Source organism: Stegostoma tigrinum, chromosome 9, assembly GCF_030684315.1.
Source record: "Stegostoma tigrinum isolate sSteTig4 chromosome 9, sSteTig4.hap1, whole genome shotgun sequence".
In the NCBI taxonomy this organism is placed as follows: Eukaryota; Metazoa; Chordata; class Chondrichthyes; order Orectolobiformes; family Stegostomatidae; genus Stegostoma; species Stegostoma tigrinum.
Genome location: NC_081362.1, coordinates 22,397,781 through 22,411,049, shown reverse-complemented (window position 1 = coordinate 22,411,049; position 13,269 = coordinate 22,397,781). Strand labels below are relative to the sequence as shown.

The following is a 13,269-nucleotide window of genomic DNA, read 5'->3' as shown; positions in this document are numbered from 1 at the left end:
GTTCTCTGGTTGTTTAGTCACATCCTCAGTCAATAAGCTGTTGCTGTAAGATTGGAGTTAGTATAATCCTCAGAGATAGCAAGAGTTAATTACTGCTAATTTCCTTGTCATCTTTCACTTTCTAAGTTGAAGAGCCGTTAACAAGAAATGGTTTGTGAAGGACAAAAACCAAATTAATGAGTTATGATAAGTCAGAAGATGCAATGAGAATGTTGGAAGGGCATTGATGTTTTTGAACTACTGTAGTAGCTTTTTAAAATCCATTCAAAAAAAAAAGGATGGAACATTTGCAGGAAAAATAACCATGGTTATTGAGTTTCCTGGACTTGATCTCCATCTCCCAAGGTTTTTGCCTATTTATGTTTGGGCTGTTGTCTGTCTGTTTTGCCTTTCCCAGGAGATCGCTTTATCTTCAACTGGCTAGTGGGCTAATATGGTGCTTCAGGAGTCTCAATGAATAGGGAAGGCCTAGATGCTCTTTCTCTGTCTGTTGTACTCGTATTTTTAAAGTCAAAACTTCGTTCCCTGAATGTGATCGAAGGGAAAACCGAAGAATATGCAAAGCTATTGGGAAGAGACAAGGAAGACAGTGTGAAACTTCACTTGCTCTGAAGACATGTCTTGCCCACTTTTAGAAGGAAACCAGTTGGCCATCATATCTGCTCTGGTCAACAAAGATCTGATGACACCAATCCCATTTTCCAGCTCTTGGCCCATACCTCTGGCAATACAGTGAATATCTTCCTACTTGGAGATAGTAGGAACTGCAGATGCAGGAGAATCAGAGATAATGAGGGGTCAAGCTGGATGAACACAGCAGGCCAAGCAGCATCAGAGGAGCAGGAAGGCTGATGCTTCGGGCCAAGACCCTTCAGAATTTTCTGAAGGAGGGTCTAGGTCCAAAACGTCAGCCTACCTGCTCCTCTGATGCTGCTCGGCCTCTGTGTTCTTCTATCTAGTTATCTGTTATCTTGATACTCAGAAAATGACTGTTAAATGCAGGATTCCAGCATATGGCACAATATACATGTTAGAAATAGGCTGGTGAGGAGTGAGACTGGGAAATGCAATGGAAAAAGGATAAATGCCTAGTTCTTCACTGTTGGAAGACTGTGAAATGTTCTAATTTAAATTGTCTTGACTGAAGGGTTTTTGGTTGTTCACTAAGTATTATAAGGGATAAGGAGCAAAAGTATATGAATGAAGTAGTGAACCTGAAATGCCATGATCTAAATGAATGCTGGAACAGGCGTGATGGGATGAGTAGCCACTTTTGTGTCCCCCCTCCCCCCAGTTTCTATACAGTGAGGTGTTCATGGATGTTTACAAATTATCAAACAACAAATTATTCCTTGGTAAAACTTCCATTTCTTTTTAATTTGCTACTGCCCATAATCTGACTCTTAACTTAAGCAAAAGCCAAAATCAAAATTTCAATAAGGCACACCCTACTCCCTTGCTACCTAGTGTATGCCATTGTGGTGTTTCTCCTTACCACATGCATTGTAATTAAAAGTCCCAATTTAAATGCTCTACATGTGAAAACCCATTTATTTCTAGTAGCAACAGTTTTGTTTTTGGCATTTAGCTACTGAAGAATGGTGTACTGAGCAAAGTCGGGCAGTAGAGGTAGAGTTAATCCTTGTACCAGGAGTGTGAGGAAGTTCATTCATGATTCTTCTGTTTCTGTTCCAGATGTTGCAATAGACCAAGTGCAACACCATTTAGGTGCTAAACTGCCTATTTGGGTCAGGATTTATACCCAGAATACCAAATTAGTTGCCAGTTTTAGCTAGTTGGTGAATTTATAACAGTTTTGACATCCAGAAGACTGAGTGCAAATGGCTGACCAAGTAGAACTGAAGAGAGGACTTTCAGGAAATTTTACTCCCTGGATGTGTTGACCTGGATCAGTTTCATGAGCAACTGATGCAGTTAATTGTATTGGTCTGCAGAGGCCTGCCCCTCAAAAAATAGTATCTCCTGAAAAAGCTGTGCAACACCAAATAAGCTCCACCAGTGGAGAAACTAGAGGTTGTCGATGAAGTCTCGCCTTCAGGATTTGCTTATCCTTCCAGAGATGATGGCAGCATGGTGGGTGTGTACAATGGTAAAACCTTCAAGCAGTTTGAAATCAAGACTGAAATAATTGGACGTTATCTCAGTGTTCTCCATCACTTACAAGCCTGTCAAACTCGCCAGATCTGGTATTGATGCCATTCAGTCCTCTAGTTCAAACCTCTAAAATAAATTATTTGCAATGGAAACTGCAATTAAAACTATTTGTGTGCGTCACTGACCCAGTCAGCGTGTATTACCCAAATGTAGTTGCCCAAGAAAAGATGATGGATGACTTAAACGTGCTGCTGTCTGTGGTTCTCAAGCAGTTAGGGAGGAATCTTAGAACTTTGTACTTGCCACTCTTTTATTGATATGTTCTATTCAGATTGTGTATGAAATTGGAGGTGGTACCATGCATCTGCTTTTGTTCTAGATATAGTACGTGCATTTGAGGGATCAGTGAATATCTTGGTGAATTGCTGCAGTGTGTCCATTAGTACGCAATGCAGTCACTCATCCTTTTGAAGGTTTACAACCGCGTAAGGCAACAAATTGACTACTCACAACAAAAAAGAGAAGCGCTAATTTCATCCACACTATACTAATGATACATGGGGTGATCTTTAATCAGCTCTTCAGACAGTGATCTAATTACATGTTCTGTTTCTCCTCCTGCACCTGCTAAATAACTCTTAACCATAGTAATAACTTATTACTGAACATTTATTACCACTTCCTCTTTTGATGGGCAATGAAGCTTGAACTTTACATTGGATGTTTAAATTTCTGGCTTGAATTGGCCTGATGCTTAAACTGGCTTATTAACAAATCAGTTCCTGTTTTACTGATTTGTTTGTTTTTCTCTTTCCACCATATCCACCATTTGACAGAAAGTAGAAGGAAGAGTGTCAAGTGATGAAGACTTGAAGATGACAGAATTGTTAAAATATTATATGAGAGACATACAGGCAGCAAAGGTAATATAATTAAGGCATATTACTTTTCAACATTGCCTCTAGATTTGTAATCCTGGAAGCCATCCTAGACTTCAGGATTTGTTTCTAATATTTTACTGATATTATTATGGCACTTACATAATGATGCTGTGATTTTGCTTTCTGTTACAGTAAATGTGAATTAGGAATGCTGTTTATCTTACCATATACATTTCCCTGTAATTATGTTTTTTTTTAGTTTTTGGCTAAGATCATCCTGTTGCAATTTTCAAATTACATCACTTGATCGTGATTGGAATGAATAAGAATAAGTTCAATAACTCATCCTGGTGCTTTGACCCAAGAGTGAGGAGCAGAGGTAGTCTTTGATCTAACTATGCTGAACTCCACTTTCCTGCCTTTCTCCCCAAAACCCCTGATACCCTTACTGATTTTTAAAATCGGTAAAACTCTGCCTTGAATATACTTAACCCAGATTTATCTGCCTTCTGCGGCAAAGAACTTTACAGATTAACTACTCTCAGAAGAAATTCTTCTTTATTTGACATAAATGGACAATTCCTTACACTGAGATTAGCACCCCCACCCCCAACCAGACAAATGACCTAACCTACTCAACCTGTCCTCAAAAGACAGTCTCTCCATCCCCAGGATCAGCCTAGTGAACCATCCTTGGAGTGCTACTGATACCGTTATGTTGTTCCTTAGATGATAGGACTAAAATTGTTCACAGTATTCCAGCTGTGGTCTGACTACTGACTTGTATAATTCTAGTGAAACCTCCTGAATTTTTATTCTGGTGTAGAAACATTTTATCTGTTCCTAACATTTCAACTTAGTTTCTTATTGCATAAATAGAGCAATTTTCATTCAATTCTGCAACACAAAATTTGGATTTTAGTGGTTTATTGACTGCATCCTCAAGATGTTGATATGTAGAATTCTGCAAGATTTCTGTGTGCTGGATCAAAGGTATCTTCCTAGGCCTTAACACTTGTGGATTACTGTGTGCAATAAAATCTGTTCTGCTTGGTTCATTTACATACTACTATAACATCTTTTTGGCTCCAAATCTAAGCTATTAATTAGTAAATTCTCCAATAACACCTATTTTTAGATCCATGTGATTTTTCTTTTCAACAAGCCAACTTTCAAATGAACTTGATCAGAACAGACACTACTTGTGTTATTTAGACACAGAAGCACTGTTTCATATATGATTTTGTATCTTTTGTAGCAGGGATGTATTGTTTTGGCAATATAATAATGGCCACCTACTAGGAATAATAGCCTAGAGTGTTCATGCTTTAGATGCTGAGATAACAGCGTGAAGCTGCTTGGCCCATTGTGTGCATCCAGCTTCATACCGTGTTATCTCAGATTCTCCAGCGTCGGCAGTTCCTACTATCTCTGTGACACTTTAGATGCTGACTGCCAGACAAAGATCGATTTGTTTTTAGTATGTAAATTGTGCATTGTAATATAACCTGCAGTGCATTGGTGTCTTCCTGTTAAACACATGTTAACCCAATTCTGAAGAACTCAGCTTCTGGTCATCTTTTAGTAGCAAATTCATTCAATCTTGTTGTGGTGCTACATAAATGTAGTCACAAAACAGTCATTTCTTGCTTATTGAAGCATCCTCCTAGTGGGTAATGTCTTAGCATGAATAGAGGATTAGTTAGCTAATAAGTGCAAACAATAGGCATCAATGAGCCATTTTCAGTTTGGAAAGATATGATAAGGGGGTGCTGGAAACTTGGCTATTTAAAGTCTGTACCCTTAGATAAATTTTGTTGTGATACAAGGATAGGTAGGAAGTTAAGTTGTGAAGTGTATAAAAGTAATCTGCAATGAGATATAGCCTGAGAGTGGGCAAAAACCTAGTAGGTGGAGTAAAATCTGAACTTAGTGATTTTTGGTAAAACAAATTAAAAAGCAGCAAGTTACTTAAATGCGTAGCAATTGCAGAACTCTCTAGGCACGGGGATCTGTGTGGTTCAGCACATGAATCACAAAAATTTAATAGGCAGGTACAACAATGAATCAGAAGGCAAATGGGACATTTGTTTTCCATATAATGGAATATAAAAGTGGGAATGTTTTGCTACAGTTCAGGTGGGCATTGGTGAGACTATAGCTGGAGTACTGTGTTCAGTTTTGGTCTCTGTCTTTACGAAAGTACGTAATTGTGTTAAAATCAGTTCAGCAAAGCATCACTGACCTTATTCCTGGGATGACAAGGTTGTCTTATTAGGGTTTGGGTCTGTATCCATTTAGATGTTAGAAAATGAGAAGTGGCTTTATTGAAACAAAAAATGGTTTTGAGTGGACTTGGCAGGGTGAAGGCTGACATGATGTTCCTTGAGGGGGAGACTTAGAACTAGTGGATATAGTTTTAAAAATAAGGGTTCTTCCATTTAAGTCAGATGAGAATTTTTTTTTTTGAGGGTTGGGAGTCTTTGGAACACACTTCTTCAGAGTGGCGTAAGCAGGGCAATTGAATATTTTTAGCACTGAGGTAAATTGACTTCCTTACTAGTCAGGACTAAGAGTATTGGTGTATCGGTAGGAAAGTAGAGTTGAGGTCACAGATCAGCTTGAATGGTGGAGCAAGCTTGGAGACATTTGGTCCCATTCCTTCTCCTAATTCCCATGTTCATCTGAATCTCACAGCATTAGAATGGGAGATCATCTTCAATTTTGTGTCCTAAGTTTTTTTTTTGATAAGAGCTATCCAATTAGTTCTAATCGTCTAGTCTCTGCCTGTCACCCTGTTTAAAAATTTCACTTTCAAGTTTTAATCCATTTCCCTTTAGAGTTCAATCTGTTTCCACTACACTTGCCAATAGTGTATTTCAATCACAGTTTGCTGTATTTGGAAAGATATCAAGTTGTTAAAAAATCTTAATTTCTCTTCTAAATTCAGATACTTGGACAAAGTCCTTTGTTTTCTTGTTTTGGATTATCTTTTCTTGGGCTGGTTTGCTGTGCCAAAGTTCCTAATAACTTTAACACTGCAGTATTGCCCTCATGTCTAGTTTGGGAGAATTGCATCAAGTTTAGGAACAGTAGAAGGTACCTTTACAAGTTTTAGTCACATTCATTGTTGCACAGTATTTCTTCAACAATACTGTTAATGATTTTCAGCCAGTGGGTAGTTCTCAGGTTTGGTTTTGGCGCAGCTTAAGAGGGCTGAATGTTCTCAGAGTTGCCATGTGTTCCAAGATTAAATACTGGAAAGTGCCCTCCAAAAATGGGCTGCTTTGTCAACTATAGCTTAGCCACTTGCACTCGATCCTCTTAAAGATTACAATTAGAATACATGGATTCAAAACCCCTTTAGAAATTTAAATACACAATCTAGATTTGAACTTTAATGTTCCATTGACAAGAGATGCTGTCTTTTGGCAGAGATGACTTCACAGGTGGATGTGAAAGTCCCATTTTGTAGATGAAGCTAATTTTCCCCTGTGTCCCAGTCAATATTTTATCCTTAACACAAATCACTGTAGCAAGTTATCTGCCCATTATCCCATTTCTGTTTATTGGAGCTTGCCATGTACAATTTGAGAGCTTTAAAAATTATAATTTAGTTAAAATTTATAACATTCCTGTTAAAGCTTTGAGGTCAGACCAACCCCTTTCTGTGAAATTCAAACAATCAAATCCAGCAGTTTATGAAGTATAAAGTTTAGTTTTCATGTTAGTAAATCTATGATTTCTCCAGTAGCATGAAGTGATCAGACATCCTGACCTTAGTGCAAAGATTTACATTCTGTGGTGCATGACATTTAATTGTGGAGTCAACAGTGGTACTAGTAGTTCCACATAACATAGTCATTGTGTAACAAAACAGGAAGTTAAGTAAAAGGTTTTCCGATATAATCCCCTTCCTAGTGTTTGAAGGAACTAGTGTAATTTACATAAAACCCAGATTTCAACAAAACAGAATATATCTCTCACATTTGACTTCTAATTTCTCCATGGAAGGAATCCAGAGCAAAGGGACACAACTTAAGAGCTAGGCTACGAGGGATCTTTTGAGTGGTTAGTGGAAATTTAGAATTCTATCTTGCAAGAGACATGCCTAGTGAAGGTAAGAAGAATAACAAACAAATAAAGGTAAATAGAATTAACAGATCAACCTTGATCTGATTAAATGGCAAAACAGTGCAAGGGGCTGAATTGCTGCCCTTCTGTTTAAACAACATTGTAAAATTGAGGTTTATAAAGTTTAATTTTACCTGTATTTGGACTGTTAAATCTGCATTCGGTTAGAATAGATGTACTTTATTTAAATGTATACTAATGTTTAACTTTTCTGTTAATCAGGATCTTCTATACAGGAGAGCAAGGGCACTTGTTGATTATGAAAATGCCAACAAAACCTTGGATAAGGCTCGAATAAAGGGTAAAGATGTGAAACAGGCAGAGCTCCAGCACCAGCTATGCGGTCAGAAATTTGAAAAGCTTTCAGAGTCTGCAAAGCAAGGTACAAGATCCTAAATGTCTTAGGAAGCCCTTCACCACAGTGTAAGGATGGACATTAAACTTTTTGTTCTCCTGTTCTCAGAACTAACTGCATTCAGAGCCAGGCGAGTAGGAGCATTTCGAAAAAACTTGATTGAAATGACTGAGCTGGAACTGAAACATGCCAGAGTGAGTAATCCACAACAGGCCTGACTTTGTTTATGGCTTAACCAGCATGTACAGGTACCCAGCTGTTAACCACATCCTGTTGTTAATATTTACGTCTAAGATTTACTCTCTCATCCAAACAATGTGCTTGCAAGTTTATTCACAGCATGTTAAGGGCAACGTTCCTAAGTATAACCAAGGAGTGCTAAGGACAAATTCCTTTTTGTGCAGCAAGTATGAAACCAATATTGTCATGATATCACCACAGGTGGCATTATTGTCATGAGCGAAACTACACCTTTTGCTCCTCCAGTCACAAATAAATGCTGGAATTTTTTTTTGTTATCTCCGTAGCACGCTTTTGGGCTCTGCACCCATATCCTCTTTGCATTGAGGATTGTTCTCTGATTTCTGCTGTTTGACACATTAAATTCATACCAGCTTTCTGTGAGAGCAGCCCAGCTAGACACTTCGTCAACCTTTCCCACGGGCCTGCAAATTCTTTTTTTCCAATTCTTATTTAACTGTGTCACCTCCATCGCCCGTGCAGATAGCGCATTCCAAATCATCATTTTTTTTAAAAAAAACAAACAAGTCCTCCATTTGACTATTTTTGTAAATCACCTTAGTTCAGAGTCTTCTAGTTCTCAGGAATTCTATCAATGGGAACTATTTTTCTGTAGCTACTCTGTTCTGAATCTTTGATTTTGAATGCCTGTAATCAAAACTTCTCTCAACTTTCTCTAGCAAAAATTGCCCTAGATTCTACAATCTAGCCAGATAACTAAAGCCTATCATCCCTGGACTCCTTCTGTTAAATCTTTTCTGTACCCTCGCCAAGGGCGCTTTGAGCAGAATTGGGCACAATACTCAATTTTTTTTCAATACCATCTTCAATCACTTACGAACGTGTATTCATAGGTCTTTCCCTTCCCACACCTATTTTAGAATTTTACCTTTTTGTGTAGTATTATATGCACTTTCGAAGAGGAGATGGCTCAATTACAGGGAAGGTATATTCCCTCAAATGGGAAAGGTAGAAAAGCCAAATCCAGAGCTCCCCAGTTGACAAAGGAGCTAGAAATTAAAATAAAGAGGAGATGAATGTGCTAATGACAAGTTGCAGTTAGGAAATAAAATTGAGAACCAAGAGTAATATCAAAGATTCAGAGGAGGGATGAAAAAGCGAATAGAAGCAGCATCAGTGAGGAATTGAGGAAAAAAAACTAGCAGTCAAATATAGAGGTGTCTCAAAGTTGTCTTTGGCCATTATAAATAGTAAGAGGTGATAAAAGGAGAACTGGTTAGGGACCTGCAATGGGTTTTAAGGCTGGAGGCAGAGAGCATAGCTAAGGCATGAAATGAACACTTTACACCTGTCTTCACCAAAGTGAGAGATGGTGACAGGAGGAAACTGCATTACTAGAAGGATTTAAAGTTGATAGGGCAAAAGTGTTGTTTAGATTGCTGAAGATAAGGCACTGGGTCTGGATGAAATGCATCGAAGGATTCTGAAGGAAGGGAATGGAAATTTCGGGGCAGTAGCCACAATATTTGTCTTGTGTCCTCTGGAGGGATCAGGAGACTTGAAAATTGCAAACATTATGGATTTGTTCAAGAAAGGTTGTAAGGATAAGCCCAGCAATTGCAGGCTAGTTAGTTCATCTGCAGTGGTAGGGAACCTTGTAGAGACAATATTCTTTATAGAATTGCAAATTATTTGGGGGGGGGAGGGGAGAAAAGTTTGATTAGAAAATCAGCATGGATTGCTAAAGGGGAATCCATGTTTAACCAGCTTGCTGGAGTTTTTGAAGTAGTAACAGGCTCATTTGAGGGAATATTGTTAATGTAGTGTACGTGGGCTTTCAAAAGGCATTTGAAACAACAACACTTAACAGACTTGAGGAAAGTTTATAGGTCATGAAATAATGGATCAGTCCAAAATTGGTTGAATGATTAAAAAATAATAATTGTCAATGGACATTTTTTGGGTTAATGAAGGCTTGTTGTGAAGTGCTGTGGGCACATTGGGACTCTTTTCCTGGTGTACATTAATGGCCTATATTTGCAAACTTTGAAATGGTCTAGTCCCCTGCATGACTGCACTTCAGAGAATTGGAAACTGTGGAGGATCATAAAGAGCTCAAGAAGGACATAGAAAAATTGGATAGGTGGCAGATGAGTTTTCGTGCAGAGAAGTGTGAGGTGATGCATGTTGATAGGAGCATTGAAATACAATAGAATTGTAAGGGTAAGAGGCAGGAAAAGGACCTGGGTGTACGTGTGCACAAATCATTGAAAGTGGCATAACAGACAGAGAGCAGTAAGTAAAGAATATAGTATACTCTGCTTTATTAATAAAATTCCCTCGTGGAAGCAGTCTGCACTCACCTTCTGAAGAGCATCCCACCCAGACTCTTTCCCCCCCACCCTGTCCCTGTAACTCGACAACAGTTGGGGAGCGGCGATCTATTTCCAAGCCAATATTATGAGCAACTCGGAGGAAAACTTCAGGGTGGTAACGTTCCCATGTATCTGCTGTTGTCCTAGATGGAAGTGGTGATATGTTTGGAAGGTGATGTCTAAGGATCTTTGAATTTCTCCAGTGCAAATTTTAGTGTTCACTGCTGCTGCTGAGCATCAGTGGTGGAGAGAGTAGATGTGAATTGATGTGATGCCAATCAAGTCCCGAGTAGTGTCAAGCTGCACTTATCCAGGCAGCTGGGGAGTATTCCGAAAGGGCCGTAGAGTACAACAGGAAGGAGTTGATGTTGAACTTGTGTAATGTACTTCTCATTCCTTAGTTGGAGTATTATGGGTGACACGTTAGAATGAACGTATTGGAGACGGTGCACAAGTCACTTACCAGAATCCTTCCGGGGTAAGGAACTTCAGTTATGAGGATAGATTGAAGAAGTTGGGACTGCTTGGAGAGAAGAGTACTTCAAGGAGATCTGATAAAGGTTTACAAAGTCATAAATGGGCTGTTTGGGTATAAATGGAGAAGCTGTTCCTGCTTATAAAAGAAACAAGAACATCTCAGCATCTCTTTGAAGGTGCAATCCTGTTGGTTCCACATCCCTGTTCTTTCTACATAGTCTGCCGCATTTTTCCTTTCTCAAGTGTTTATCTAAAGCCATTTTTTAAAAAAAGTTACAATTTGAATTAACTTCCTCTTTCCTTTTTTGTGGTGCACATTTCATGCCATCATATTTTGCTCATAAATTTTCCTTGTCATGGACTCAATGAATTGTGCTTTACTTTGCACCATAATGATTCTATGACTGTGTTCCCTTTGAAAATATCTTAAATCTCTGCCCTTTGATCACTGACCCTCATGCTGCAGTTCCTCCTATTTGTCCAGAGCCCCTCAAATTTGAGCACCACTATTAAATCTTCTGTGAAGAACAATTCCAGCTTCTCTAGTTTATCTCAAATATGATAAATATCCTCTGCACTCTATAATGCCTTGACACCCTTCCTTGAAATGTGATGTCAAGAAAGTTTACATAACTTTATTTTTTTGTACTCTGTTTCTAAAAAGGAGTAGTTTAAACAGCTTTGATCGACGAATTCAACAGTCATCCTAGATTTGTGCATTCTGTTTCTTTTAGACCAATGTACAGATGATACAAAGTTGCCTGGCTGCGTTGATGAGTAATTAGTGCCATTTGACTGGACGAGGGCAGGAATCAACGACCTCATTTGATGCACAAGAAAGAATTTATAATTTGCAGCCTGAAGTCATTGCACATTTCTGCTGCAATATCTCTTGTCGTGAAATAGGCTGTGCGTGCCCCTATAATCCTTTATGGTTTGTATCTCTGCTGCTGTTTAACTCCTAAAAGCTTGAATAATGCGCAAAGTAATACCTTTCTTAAAAAAAAATCTGAACGTTGTTCCACACAAGTGCCTGCTGATTGTAGAACTTCACAGTGACTTCCAAGACTGAAGCTGGACCAAATTTTATATGTTCATGTTCATGTACATTGCTTAAACTTGGTAGAAATATTTGACACTAATTGGCATTCAACTTGTATTTGTACCCAGGTTGTTTAGCCAATGCTTTAAATCATGTTTAGGGTTTTAACAAATTTTCCATTTGTCTGTTCAAGATTACCAAACGGACACTGCTGGTTTCAGCCTAGACTAAAATCTTCCCATTTTGACATTGCGTGATTTCAAAGCTCTTTGCTTTAAATTTAACTTTATTTATCTTAATTTTCTCAAGAAAACTAAGCTTGGAGTTAATGTTAGTCATGCTTTTGGTTCCTGGGTTCAATTTGTAAAGAAAAAATGATTGAAATTTGAGTAGTTATGCCCATAGAAAGCAAATGATCCATAATGCTTATGGTATTCTAGGATTGTACTAGTTGTCTAGCACTTGTAGGGTTAATTTTGCCCCATCCCACCCCATCACTCTATCCTCACTTCAAAATCAGTCTTGAAGTTAGTACTTAATATTTTAGATGAAAGATTCAAACTGCGGAGAACTTGGAATGTTTGCTTCTCTTCTGCCAATGAATTTTTAATTTCTCTCCTCTCACCAATTACAGCAAAGTCAACTCCAGTTTGATTTTCTCATTTTAAAGACTGAAAATTTTAGATCACGTTGAAAGACGCTTTGAAGTGCATAGTGGACCTTTGTTACTCTTTACTTTTCCTATCAATTTGGGTTGAGAGATGAAGTGGAATTACGACATTTAGTTTTCCTTTCTAACATCAGTCCAGTTTGTTTGAACCATCGGGAGGATACGAGGCTGGGTGCAAACTAAGAGGCTGTCAATTACGAGCTATGAGCTCTTAAGGAAATTCCACTTCTAAAACAATAAGATGAGGGCAATAGCTAAGACACTGTGTCTTTTCTGTATTTTATCCTACGATGAAGGGAAGAACCCAGATGCAGAGGGTGTGATATTTGATCATTCCTGAAGTTAGCTTTGAAGGACACAATGGAATGTTTTTGTTAAAGCTCTTGATTTTGTAGTTTGTTTTGCATTGTTCTACATTGATCTGAATTGTTTTCTGCATTTCCTAATAATTAATGGAAAACAGGAAGTCCAATGTGAAATCTAAAATTTGAGACTGTTACATTCAGGGCACTTTTGGTTATGTTGTTGATGTCCATGTATGTGCATATATGAATAAATGCTAATAATGCATTAACATTGTGGTAACTTGAGCCCAAACCAAGTCACAGTGTGGGAGGTACCCAGAGTAAAATTCTATCCAAATTGATCATTTGTGTCCTGCCACCTGCCTTCCTCCTTAGGTTAGCCTTTGCTTTTCTATTGCACCCACATTCCCATAACCCCATCTCTTCACCCACCCATCAGCAACCCAACAGCACCCTCAGAATTGATCTTGTACTTTGCCGTCCTTTTGAAACCAACAGCATTTCTTTGAGACACCAAACCTATTTGTGGTGGTGGAGGCATGGGTAGCAAGTTTGCAGATGACACCAAAATTAGTGGTAAAATGGACAGTGAAGAAGGTTATCTAAGATTACAAGGAGGTCTTGATCAATTGGGTCCATGGACTGAAGCATAGCAGGTGAGTTTAATTTAGTAAAATGTGAGTTATTACATTTTGGTGATATGAACAAGAACAG

General features: G+C 38.4%; 1 protein-coding gene across 3 annotated transcripts in view; it reads left to right on the top strand.

Annotated features, from left to right (window-relative positions):
- snx5 (sorting nexin 5) overlaps positions 1 to 12,820 on the top strand; it is a 52,618-nt gene extending 39,798 nt beyond the window's left edge. For all 3 annotated transcript variants that reach the window (XM_048536179.1, XM_059648409.1, XM_048536180.2), the window contains 4 exons: positions 2,952 to 3,038; positions 7,353 to 7,512; positions 7,594 to 7,679; positions 11,273 to 12,820. In XM_048536179.1, coding sequence (XP_048392136.1) covers positions 2,952 to 3,038; positions 7,353 to 7,512; positions 7,594 to 7,679; positions 11,273 to 11,323 — 384 coding nt within the window. In that variant the 3' untranslated portion in view covers positions 11,324 to 12,820. The remainder of the gene's footprint in view (positions 1 to 2,951; positions 3,039 to 7,352; positions 7,513 to 7,593; positions 7,680 to 11,272) is intronic.
- The last annotated feature ends 449 nt before the right edge of the window (positions 12,821 to 13,269 follow it).